Here is a 12500-nt window from a genome sequence, read left to right as displayed (position 1 = left end):
GTACGTTTATAATACACACATTTAATAAATACAGACTAGAAAATGCACATAGGCCTATGTCATGCTGTCTGTGGATATGTCGATCGACAGTTGGGGCGTCGCTTTGAACTGAAAGCAGACAGCTGCGCGCAGTGACCAACGGCAATTGTTGAAAAAAGTTTAAACCCGGTGCATATGAGGTGCGATGAGACAGCTAATAGATTTTCTACCGGTGAATTTCACATGGGGACATGCCATGTGAGATGTTTCCTTGACGCAGCTATTTTTCCCTTTGTTCACAACTCAATTAATACTAGCCTACATGTCCATGACTTGACAGGTTCATGTCCATACCATCCTTATTTTATTTATTTTTTACTTCTGGTATAGCGTGATTTTTGTCAACATAACCATCCACATGCTGCAAGGTTTTATTTTTGTAGCCTACGACTTCCCAAACTTAACCGCTCCACTTTGCCCAACGTTCTCTAGGCCTATCTAATAAAACTGTTTGCTCCACATGTGGTAAATAGGCTATCTCGTCTGCTTTCCGCACGCCGTCCACAGATATAAATATTCATTTTGGGCGTTTCACTGAATATTCATAGATAATTATGGGTGTGTCCACAGGTGCGCACATTTGCTGCAACTTCAGAGTCAGTTGGGATTTATAAAGGGAAATCGACGTGGAACGTGCGTGCGCCATGCTTTATAAATCTGGATATTTTCTTGCGCACGCACATCCTGAGTTTCGTGCGTGCGCCATCTTTTGGCGCATTCCTTCCGCAAAGTTTTATAAATGAGGCCCCTAGAGATTTAGAGGAGGCCATTCAAATGCCCAGACCTTTTTTGGTCCCATCCCAGTCCTGACTATAGCGCCCCCCTGCTGGTCACAGCAGGAACAGCTGCTCTTCATTTGTGTTTCATTACAGACCATCTGGACATAGAGGACAGAACTATACTCAAAGGAGACTGAGGAACATAAAGGGAGGGATGTTTATGAACACACACAAACGGCACACACACACACATGCGCGCACGCACGCACACACACACACACACACACACACACACACACACACACACACACACACACACACACACACACACACACACACACACACACACACACACCACACACACACACACACACACACACACACACACAAGCACACTGCACTTTCTGCACTAAACCCAAACATACACACACTGACACACAACTCATACTCACACACACACACACACACACACACACACACACATACACAGGTACACACACACAGACGCACGCACGCACTTTCTACCTGCACTAAACACACACACACACACACACACACACACACACACACACACACACACACACACACACACACACACACACACACACACACACACGCACACAAAACACATACAAACACACACACACACATACTGCTGCTGGTGTATTTAAATAAAAACCTTTTTTAATTATTTATTTCTTCAAATGCTACTATTACTATGTCAGAACGCTATAAAGGACTTTTAGGAAAAAGAACAACAAATACCTCCTCTTAATGTATGTTCTCTACAAGTCTTCTGTTGTCCAGTCTTGCACTTTAAATGTCTGTATGAGCAATGTCTACGTCCATACTGTCTATGTCCATGTATGAGTACTGTCTATGTCTATACTGTCTATGTCCTTACCTAGATTAGTCTATGTCTGCATGGGAGAGCAAGAAACGCAATTTCAAATTCTTTGTATGACCAGTGCATGTAAAGAAATTGACAATAAACTTGACTTGACTTGACTTGACTTGAATGAGCTACACATATGTTTGTCTCATCTCTGAAATGACTTTGTGTTGGCTTGAAACGGAAACTGAAATGCTTTTGTTGAAATGCCCTTGTGTTGCTTCAAAAGACCCACTGCTTTACTGTATGTTGTAATGTCTACTTCTGTTGAATTCACTGACATTTTTGCTGCTGTCTTTGTCTTTTCTCTCGTGTGTGTGTGTGTGTGTGTGTGTGTGTGTGTGTGTGTGTGTGTGTGTGTGTGTGTGTGTGTGTGTGTGTGTGTGTGTGTGTGTGTGTGTGTGTGTGTGTGTGTGTGTGTGTGTGTGTGTGTGTGTGTGTGTGTGTGTGTGTGTGTGTGTGTGTGTGTGTGTGCGTGCGTGTGTGTATTCCAGTGATGAGGAGGCGTCCTATAGTGAATACTATCCCATCATCCCAGGTGATGTGATGTCAGTCAAGGAGCTGCTTGCACCCAAGTTCCCCCGCCACCGCACCTGGTACAGTAGCACACACACACACACACACACACACACACACACACACACACACACACACACACACACACACACACACACACACACACACACACACACACACACACACACACACACACACACACACACACACACACCACCACCACCACCACCACCACCTTATGCAATAAAGTAGTGAATGCACTTTATGAACTGGCTAATAACAAACTTCATCACACATCACTTATCTTGTTTTCAAGGCTCCACAAATAACCAAGGTATGCTATTTGTAGAGATGTCTACATCAAACTTTCGAGGGCGTCATGCCCACAACCATCCGACATAGCATGCCAACTTGAGATTCTTTCAATTGGCATCTAAAGGTACACTACATGTCTGTGAGATGTCAAGAATATCGTCGTCACCCTGGGAGATTCATGCGAGAATCATGTGAATTGACATGGAATGACCCACCTACCTGGGAGATGGGGGACAAGCATAATATACCTGATGAGAGCGGTGGAAGGAGGACAGGTGAGGTAGGCGTACAACACACTTAGGGGCAGTTGAAGAAGGGAAGAGAGAAAGCAATGGAGAGAGTGAAAAAGGGTTGTGGGGAGAATGATGCGCAAGTGTCTGCCTGCCAGCTGAATGACTTAAGCGCCCCGTACCTTCTAGAGAGGAGGAGGACGATGGAGAAGAGATAAAACACGCAGATGGAGGGAGTTTGGGGGAGCTGTGTGTTTCAGGGAACGATGGATTATGGAGGAGAAGAGGAGAGAGAGAGAGAGAGAGAGAGAGAGAGAGAGAGAGAGAGAGAGAGAGAGAGAGAGAGAGAGAGAGAGAGAGAGAGAGAGAGAGAGAGAGAGTAGAAGTGGCAAGGAGCAGAGGGACATGGAGGTGGGGAAGAAGGGATTAGAAGAAGGGATGGGAATGAGGAGATGGTGGCTGGTAGAGATTAGCGGCTGCCTGGGTCCAAGACAGGCACTACTGGGCAATATCAGCCTCTCCAGCTGGGCGATACTGGACAGTATCAGCCTCAATTCCTCCGCCTGATACCAGCCTGTATTCACCTGACTAATGCACACTGAGACCCCTCTCCTCTCTACATGCAGCACTAGCTGTCTGCCTCCTGTCTGTTCCTGTAGTAAGATCATTTCCCACTGCCTATCTGCCCTACTATTGATATTCTCCTCTCTTGTACCCATCTTTAGACTCTCTCTCTCTCTCTCTCTCTCTCTCCCTCTCTCTCTCTCTCTCTCTCTCCCTCTCTCTCTCTCTCTCTCTCTCTCCCTCTCTCTCTCTCTCTCTCTCTCCCTCTCCCCCCCTTATCCTGTATCTCTTGCTTTCTCTTTTCCATTATCTTCTTCTTCTTCGGTTCTGTTTCTCAATTCTCATGGGGACCCAGATGGAACATTCTTTGTTATTGTTTGGCTCTTTGTGCATTTAACTTGCCTTGCTTCTTTTCTTTGGACACTATCTAATTCCAGTTTCTTGCAAAGTGTAGATACTTTCAGACAAGTATCATATCGTATCGACATTTTCGAGGCCTGCGCAGGTGAAAGGAAATGTCCTTAAAAGTTTCTTTTTTGCCTTTTTCAACTTTTTGCATCAAACCCTTTTTTTGGAGAAACCTCGCTCTGAAAAATAGCAAGAACGTGCTCATGTGTGAAAATGGACTCCACAAAGCCTGAAGTTACACTCCTTAGTCTTCCAGGGACACAATTATGCGCTCTCCTTCGAAAACACGGCTCCAGTGAAGCCATTTAACATTTAAAGAAAGCTTATGTGATCGGATGATTTATGTGTTTACTTGTTTCAGTTTTGTGTGCTAATCCATGATGATGATGATGATGATGATAATGATGCAGTGCCTGTGAAATTAGGGTTCACAAGTTAGATAGAACGGTAAATTTGCTATGCAGGCAGGTGATCACTTAACCTGGCTCTCATCAGCTGGTATGTTTCGCCCTTATCTTCAAGATACCATGTGGATACCCCCACAACCCACGTTTTCGAATGAGGCACTTCATCAAAGACAATCGGTCCGTCATCTTTGCTGACGCGCCACTTCAGGCACTCACATTGAACTCAACCCATGACACAGCAGAGAGAAACAGGTGAAAGAAAAGGTGGAACGCCACCCATCTATGGAAAATCCCATCTGGGAATTATATAAGTAACTATATGAAAATATACCTCACTAGATGTGGTCGCGCTGTCCTAGCTTAGGAAGATCACATGCATCTCTGTATTCAACCCCACATATTCAGGACTTGAACCTACTGTATTGAATCCCACATATTCAGGACTTGAACCTACTTACCTGCATGGGCCTACTCAACAAACCTCGACAAACGACATACGAACATAAGACTGCTCAACAAACCAGATGATAGGCCCTACATACCTAAATACAACTAGTAGGCCTATGTGACTTTAAGGTGGCATTGTTTGAGGAGCTCATCCTCATCTGCACCTGAGTATTCAGCCCCGCATGTTCAGGACTTGGCATCTCAGGTGTCATTATACGGGTCGGTTTACCCCGGAGGGCTCTGCCCCAAATCCACACCTTTGAAGCCGCCAGCAGGTCATTTGCATAGAGCATTAACTTGGTTCACCAAACAAACACTTAATATGCTGAGTTGAGTTGCTGAGTGTGCATGCATGTTAAAACACACACACACACACACACACACACACACACACACACACACACACACACACACACACACACACACACACACACACACACACACACACACACACACACACACACACACACACACACACAGGCACGCACACACAGACAGTCAGGCACGCACACACACACACACACACACACACACACACACACACACACACACACACACACACACACACACACACACACACCACACACACACACACACACACACACACGCACACACACACACACACACACACACACACACACACACACACACACACACACACACACACATTGACAAAACATTCCACCAGTGAGAAGGAAAATGTTATATAGGCCTATAACAAATATTTAATATATAAATATATAAAGAGAGTGATGTGAGAAATGAAAAAGTCAAGGTTTGTGCAGAGGCGGTGAAAGGCAGAGGCAGAAAGGTAGAGAGCGATTTGAAAGCAAGCCTTGCAACGCTCTGTTGCACACATGCGGAAAAAAAGAAACACAAAGTACAGGCTCGGGCAACAGAAACTGGCAGATACAAGAAGTCATGAACACCGCCAATGAAAAAAAGGAAAAAACCTATGTCTACAGCAGCTTTTGCAAAATATAACAGGTCGACTTCTCCCGGTTGCAGAATACATCATGTTTTTTCTGGAGGTGGTGAAAATCTTAAAGACATGTCCTAACTGCTTCTTTTGAGTGATGTCAAGTTTTACTTCCAGAAAATGATTCCCTGTTTATCATTCCTGGAATGTAATGCAATATATAGCACACAGGCTGGAAAGCATTACAACTCTCATCACTGATTTTTATCACAGAAAAACGTGCCCCGGCCGATACAACCCAAATTACACAATTTACGCATTCCTCTCTTGCTTTCCATAGTGCCTGGACAAATGCAAATATAGTTTGTGAAGAGTGATCAAATCTGAGCACTGTTATATTGTACCATGCTGGTCGGGGTTGGATATCAATAAAACATACGGTACAATAGCAGCCTATGGCCGTCTGGTATACAGCATTTGCAATTATAAAAAATCCATAACCATAAGCACACCAACTGACACTCATACTTCATGAATACCTCTCAAGGTATTGAGACCTAAGAGTAATTCTCAGCCTTGATACTTTTTTTTCGCCAATTAATACACCCAATTGTCAGATGTTCCTTTGAAATATGTTAAGGTTTTGAAAACTGTGCTTCATTTTGATGGCGTGAACCTGTTTTGAAGAAGTGACATTATCATTGTGATCAGCAGGCAGATACAGAGTAAAGGCCCTACTGGCAATATAATGTATCAGGAAAGGGTACAAATTTATGTGTGTGCGTGCCTACGTGCGGGCATGTGTGTAGTATATAAAGGTAAGGTATATAGTATTTAGGGCTGGGCGGTTCTGGAAAAAATACATATCACGGTTTTCTTGATAAAAAGGAATACCACGATTCTCTGCTCGTTTTTTTTTTATAATTGGTGATTTTCCCCCACATCTCAATGTTTCTGAAGAAAAGTCTGAAATTGAATTTAAAAATTAGATAAAATGCTGAATTTTGATTCATCTCCATTTATATTTTAATCACTTTAAAACAATTAAAAAAAAAAAAAAAAAACCTCTCATCAAAAAGTGAACCTTGTGTAGGTGAAAACCGTTATCAGGTTTTTTTAAATGGTATACCGCTCAGCCCTAATACACAGTAGTAGTATATAAAAGCAAGGCGCTGAAGTCATATAAACAATGTTTCTCTCCACAACTGTGTGTGTTTGTATGCCATGGCACACCTATGCCCAGTGGGCATCCTCTGCCAGTCTGCTGAGGCAGCACGCCTACCCAGCATGCTAGTCTTCCCACAGGTACAGGGTATTCTCTGCCAGGCTGATGAGTGTCCATGCTGTTCTACCCACTGGGACTTCTGCTCTAGTTGCATAGTATTGCACCCATGCTACTTCTCTGTCCTCCATCCATCCTCGGCATGGCTTTGCCAGTCGTGAAGTATGCCCATGCTGCTGTGCTGTTCCCAGGGGCTTCTGTTCCAGGTGCTTACTACTCTATGCATCTCCACTGTGGGGTTCCTCCTACATACGCAAGTACACATGCTGCTGTGCTCACTGTGTTCTCTCTGCCAGGCACTGTTTATCTATTGTTATCAGGCATTCTGTACTGTTTGTGGAGTATCCCTATAGTCTTTGTCCTTGTTCCTCTTGGGCATTGCTTACTTGATGTACAGTTTGCCTGCTGCTGCTCTCACTGACTGTTGTCTGCTTGGCACCGAGCACCAGTACTGTTGTTTACACTGACTCAGCAGCAGAGTTGTATAAAGTAGAAGTAGAAGTAGAAGTATTGTTACGGATGTATTTAGAACACCGTGGTGTTTTATTACATAGTTGCAGCTATGTAACCTTATGATAATTTGTAATTACATTTGTAACAATATTTCTACTTGTACTTTATATACCTAACTCTGCTGAGCAGTATCAGGCAAGAAGTGCTGTACCACATCCGTCGTCTTCAGCCTTCATGGGCATTTCCAGACCGTGTGCAACTGTATCTTGGTGTGATATTACATGGATTCGACTTTCTAATATCATACTACTAGTGTTGAAATGAGTACTAATGTTGTAAGAGTACTTCTACTTTATACTGCTCCTGGGCATGCATATTGTGTGCCTCTGTGCCACTGAACCCTCTGTGCCAGTCTGACCACTGAGTAGGCCTACCGGTTTTGTGGCCCTCGTTGTGCTTACTCCTCCTGGGCTATGCTATTATGCTGTGCCCAGCGGGTCTTGTCTGCAGGGTCCTGAGTAACCATAGTCCATATGTTGTGCACTTGAGTAAAAGAAGAAAATAATTGCATCTGTGCTGCCCCAATGTCTGCCGTCGATGCACCAGATGACAAAACAGAAGCGCGTTGAATTGCCCTTTACTTAGTACTGAGTAATCATTCTATTGTCCTCCTGGGCATACTCAGATGTAGCCTGGTAAACCAGCACCGTCATTTTTCAGCTGCGAGTGGGTCTGGCCTTGGATCTGATAATGTTTTGAACACTGTGCCCTAAGTCTGGCAAAACCAATTACAACGCAGAGATTTGTTTTGAATCAAAGCGGGCGGGGTTTTGAGGGAGTGACAACGAAGCTCGCAACACCGCTGTGAAAGCAAATCCACAGCAAAGATCGCCGATTGGTCAGAGTGCCGGCACAGTTTGAAAAAACAACAGGTTGTTCTCATCAACAATCGTCGGAGGCATCGTTCATCGGGGCCAGACTAAATTACTCCGGTCTCACATTTAGGCTGGTTTATCAGGCTAACTCAGATGTTGAGTACCCATACATTTTTGCCCTCTGTTCCAGGCACAGAGTAACCATGTTGTCCTTATCCTTGCCCCTCCTTGTTCTTTCTCTGCTGTGCCTCATGTCTGCTGCCACTGAGTACCAAGTCTGATGTCCTTGCCCTTCTTTGCCAGACACTGAGTACCCACTTAGTACCCGCTCTGTGGTCTTCATCCCTCCCTTTTGGGCCAGGGATTGAGTAGCCACTATGCTGTCCTTGCCCCTCCTTGGCCTTTGTATGCCACGCCCATTGGGTCATGGTCATGAGTTATGGGTAAGCTGTTAGGGCATCAGACTTGTAGCCAAAGGCTGCCGATTCATCTCCCCACCCACCTGGTTGGTGGGGGGAGTAATTAACTAGTGCTCTTCCCCATCCTCCTCCATGGCTGAGGTACCCTGAGAGTGGTACCGTGCCGCTGCACTGCTCCCTTTTGGGCACCATTGGGTGAGGCATGAATGCAATTTCGTTGTGTGCAGTGTTCCCCTATGTGCTGTGGAGTGCTGTGTCACAATGACAATGGGAGTTGGAGTTTCCCTGTTGGGCTTTCGGCTTTCATGTCTGCTTGGCACTGAAATACCCGCTCGGTTGTATACCCTCTGAGCTTTTATACCCTCTGTACCCGCCATCGTTGTCCTTGCGTCTCCTGGGTCTGTGCCCATTAGGTCATGCCTGCCAGACACTCACTCTGTGTTAATTTAACTTTTAGAGAGTACTCTTGGACCAACTACAATCCAATATGGCGTTAAATCAACTCTCTAATCGTTGATTTAACACTACAGTTTTTTTTCCTGAGTACCCGCTTGGCTGTTCCTGCCCCTCCTGGGAAATGTGATTACCTGGTGGTCGGTCCCCGGCTGCCAGTCTCTCCTCTCGCCACGGGCGACACAACTCATAATCCCCGTCTGAGACAGCGCCACATCAAGGTCATCTTCCTTTCACAAGCCGGCAGCTTTAGTCCCCTGCCGCTCTGGCATATGTTTGTCTATGTCCTTTTCACTCTTTCACTTTCACTCTCCGTCCATTCTCTCTCTCTCTCTCTCTCTCTCTCTCTCTCTCTCTCTCTCTCTCTCTCTCTCTCTCGCTCTCTCTCTCTCTCTCTCTCTCAGTCCATATTTTTCCGGCTGTCTTTGAGTATATGTATGTCTGAATACTTACCTGTGTGTGTGTGTGTGTGTGTGCGTGTGCGTGTGCGTGTGCGTGCGTGCGTGCGTGCGTGCGTGCGTGTGAGAGAGAGAGAGAGAGAGAGAGAGAGAGAGAGAGAGAGAGAAAGGGAGAGAGAAAGAGAGAGGGGGTGAGAAACTGACAGTGAGATCAGGACTGTGCTTTGTGAATGTCAGGCTGGCTAATAACCTCAGGATTTAATCAGGATGATACGGGCGCTGCCTGCATTTGCACACTTCCTTCCCGTAGCGAGACGGTAGTGATGGCTGATGGGTAGGCAGCTTACAGAAATCTGATGGCTCGAGCGTAAGCTGCGGCACTGCCAGGATGACACTGACAGGGTGGGACAAACGGGTAAGTTGTCTCAGACCCAGGAAGAGAAGGTACTCATTACATTGTATGTATTGAGTGTGGGGCCCTTTCAAATGACTTTGAACTGGGCCCAGCCAAAGCTGTCAGAGGCTCCGACTGTCAGTGTCATAGAAGTGCCGCACTGACGATAAGGAAGAAATACACTAGCAGGCAGACATTCAGGTCTCATGAGCAGGAAGGTTTTCAGAGCAAGGATATTAAGGTCCATGTCCTTGGTGGGTACAAAATCAGATCACAAAACCAAAGGAGTGCACAGACCTGAAATGGCATCTTACAAACTGATGACTTCTCAGAAAGAAGACAGCGAGGAATGTTTTGAAATATTTGTCTTTTTTTCATCCTGACAGGATCGTCAGTTTAATCTATTACCTGTCTGGCCATGGGAGAGATGCTATGCATGCAGAACTTTTTAGATAAACCATTGACTGCTTACTTATAAGTAAGGATGAACAGAAAATGTTCAGAGTTTTCAGGCATTAGGTGTCTGCTTGTAGAGCATGATGTTTGTGTGTGCCATACCTTAAGGATACTAACATTTTCATTAGTGTATATGCGAAGGCAAATAAGTCAAACTTGGTGTGAGCTTGCAGAGCTCTTCCTGTATGGCAGGTAGTGCTGTGATGTTTACGACCAAACTGATTCTTTTGAGATGAACCAGTTGCAGCTGGAGAGACTTACTTTTAATTTTCTTTAGCACATGGCCTTCATGTGGGTACACCAATAAAAACTGTCTGCATCAGAGAGTGGCAAGGACAGGCTTATAAGGAGGAGGACAATTAGCTGTGATTAGGACCAAATTAACCTAAGAGGTCTTCTTAAAATCTTTTTAACACTGAAAAATACTTGACAAATATTTTATTAGGCCTTTGGGAAGAAGGATTACTAACATTCTACTGCCAAACTCTGATAGTTTGACATCTGTTACACATGCTCATTTAATTGTTAATGTACAGCATGCCAAGTCCAAGTCCAAAACATCAAACTTTCTGTCTGCTTATAGAGCTGTTAGATTGATTGTATGCTAATGTTGTGTAGAGGGTAACAAGGTCAGCAAGCCTTAGTTGCATGCAAACTCGCCTTGAAGAAAACCAGTTTCCGACTGACCAGATGGACATAGCAACCTATACAGTAGACTCGGGTAAAAGAAAGCCGGACTCCATGGAGTTTTACATCATCTCAAGAGGCCTATGCTAACTAATCTCATTACTTTTATCTGCAAGCTCTAGAAAGCTTTTAACAATTAGCTGATGAGTGAGCTGGGGAGATGCGGCAATTAAAACATATGACTTGACACACTTCTGCTTTTAAAAACATTTAAAGAACTCCCACTTTTGAAGTCTGAAGACTTGAACATGACACTCAGACACTTCAGTTTTTGATTAGCTGGAAAAGGAAAAGAAGCATTTTTATTCTGTGTGATCTGTCTAGAAGCCAAGTCAAACGTGTGAGGTGAGGAGGGCTTGTTTGTACTGCAAGGGGGCTAATCAGAGGCCAGGGGGACGATAACTGCAATCAAGCGGGCTGGCCCAGTGGAGTGCCATGCTACATTTTAATTAGGATGGCTGACTGCAATCGAGTGATCTAGCTTAGCGCCATGTAGCGCAATGCAACATCTGACTGCAGTCCAGTGTCCTTGGCTTCATGTAGCGTAGCGTCATGGTTTAATCAGGAGTGCTGCCTGCATGCCCTCAGGGGTATTATAGGTTCAATGTGCACAGCAAATTCTACAGTGTGAATTTCGCACTCCGAGAGTAGTGTCAACTTTATGGGTGTCAAATCTGAGTCTCTAAGTGTTGAATTGGCAGCATTTTTATCGTGTGGTGTTATGGTATGTAGGCACAAGAGTTGAGCGGAGTTGAGGGTGCAGTAGGTGTGAAAGAGAGCCCGAATGATTTTGACCACAGCAGCCTGAAGAGGAGAGAACTGATGAAAGAGGAGAGACAGGAGGTCAGACAAAAGGGGCACAGAGGTGAACCACTAGAAACGGTGGCTAAAAATGAACACAGTCTTTTTTGGGGGAACTAGGGTCTACTTTGAAGAAACCGCGTATCACTACAGGGTGATGGAATGTGAAAAGCCTGCTGGCCCGTCCACCTTTCAAGACCAAGACAGAAGAAAAGAAGCAAGTTTAGTTTGAAGATCGTTTTGAATCTATAGCTCTACTGGGCATTTTGAGTTCATAAAATAAGCTCTTCCAGAAACTGGCCTCGTGACCACTGTGTGGTGCTCAGAACTCTTTGTGTGTGTGTGGGTGTGTTTGTGTGTGTGTGCGTGCGTGCATTCAAGCGTGCATGTGTGCAGGAGAGTGAGTGTGTCTGTTCTGTATCAGGATGTCCTTGGAGGACATCATGGGCCCAGCTGAATCCCCTAGGAGCAGTGGCAAACTATGTACTGTATATGTGTTGTTGTCTGTGTGTGTTCTTGAGATTTTTTTTCTCCCTCAGGTTGTTTTTGTGTCTTTTTTTTCTTTTTGGCATTCTCTCTCTCTCTCCCTCATTCTCTTTCTAACTCTTCATCCCTGTCTTCACCTTTATCTCTTTTTCTTTCTTTTTCTCTCTCTCTCTCCCTTGCTCTCTATGTCTGTCTCTGCCCCTCTGCCTGTCTCATCCTCAGTTGTTCTCCGGGACAGCGGACCAATCTTTCTCCATCAGGGAGTAGAGGATCAAAGACGACCCATCTCTTTCTCTCTCTCTCTCTCTCTCTCTCTCTCTCTCTCTCTCTCTCTCTCTCT

At 44.9% G+C, this 12500-nt stretch overlaps 1 protein-coding gene across 1 annotated transcript in view; it reads left to right on the top strand.

Annotated features, from left to right (window-relative positions):
• The window catches only part of myom3 (myomesin 3), a 103878-nt gene that overhangs the window by 13441 nt on the left and 77937 nt on the right, over positions 1 to 12500 (top strand). The window contains exon 3 of the mRNA XM_063199219.1: positions 2145 to 2246. Within this exon, the coding sequence (XP_063055289.1) occupies positions 2145 to 2246 (102 nt within the window). The remainder of the gene's footprint in view (positions 1 to 2144; positions 2247 to 12500) is intronic.

This window comes from Engraulis encrasicolus, chromosome 5 (assembly GCF_034702125.1).
Source record: "Engraulis encrasicolus isolate BLACKSEA-1 chromosome 5, IST_EnEncr_1.0, whole genome shotgun sequence".
Classification (NCBI taxonomy): domain Eukaryota; kingdom Metazoa; phylum Chordata; class Actinopteri; order Clupeiformes; family Engraulidae; genus Engraulis; species Engraulis encrasicolus.
This window is presented reverse-complemented; position numbering and strand designations above follow the sequence as displayed.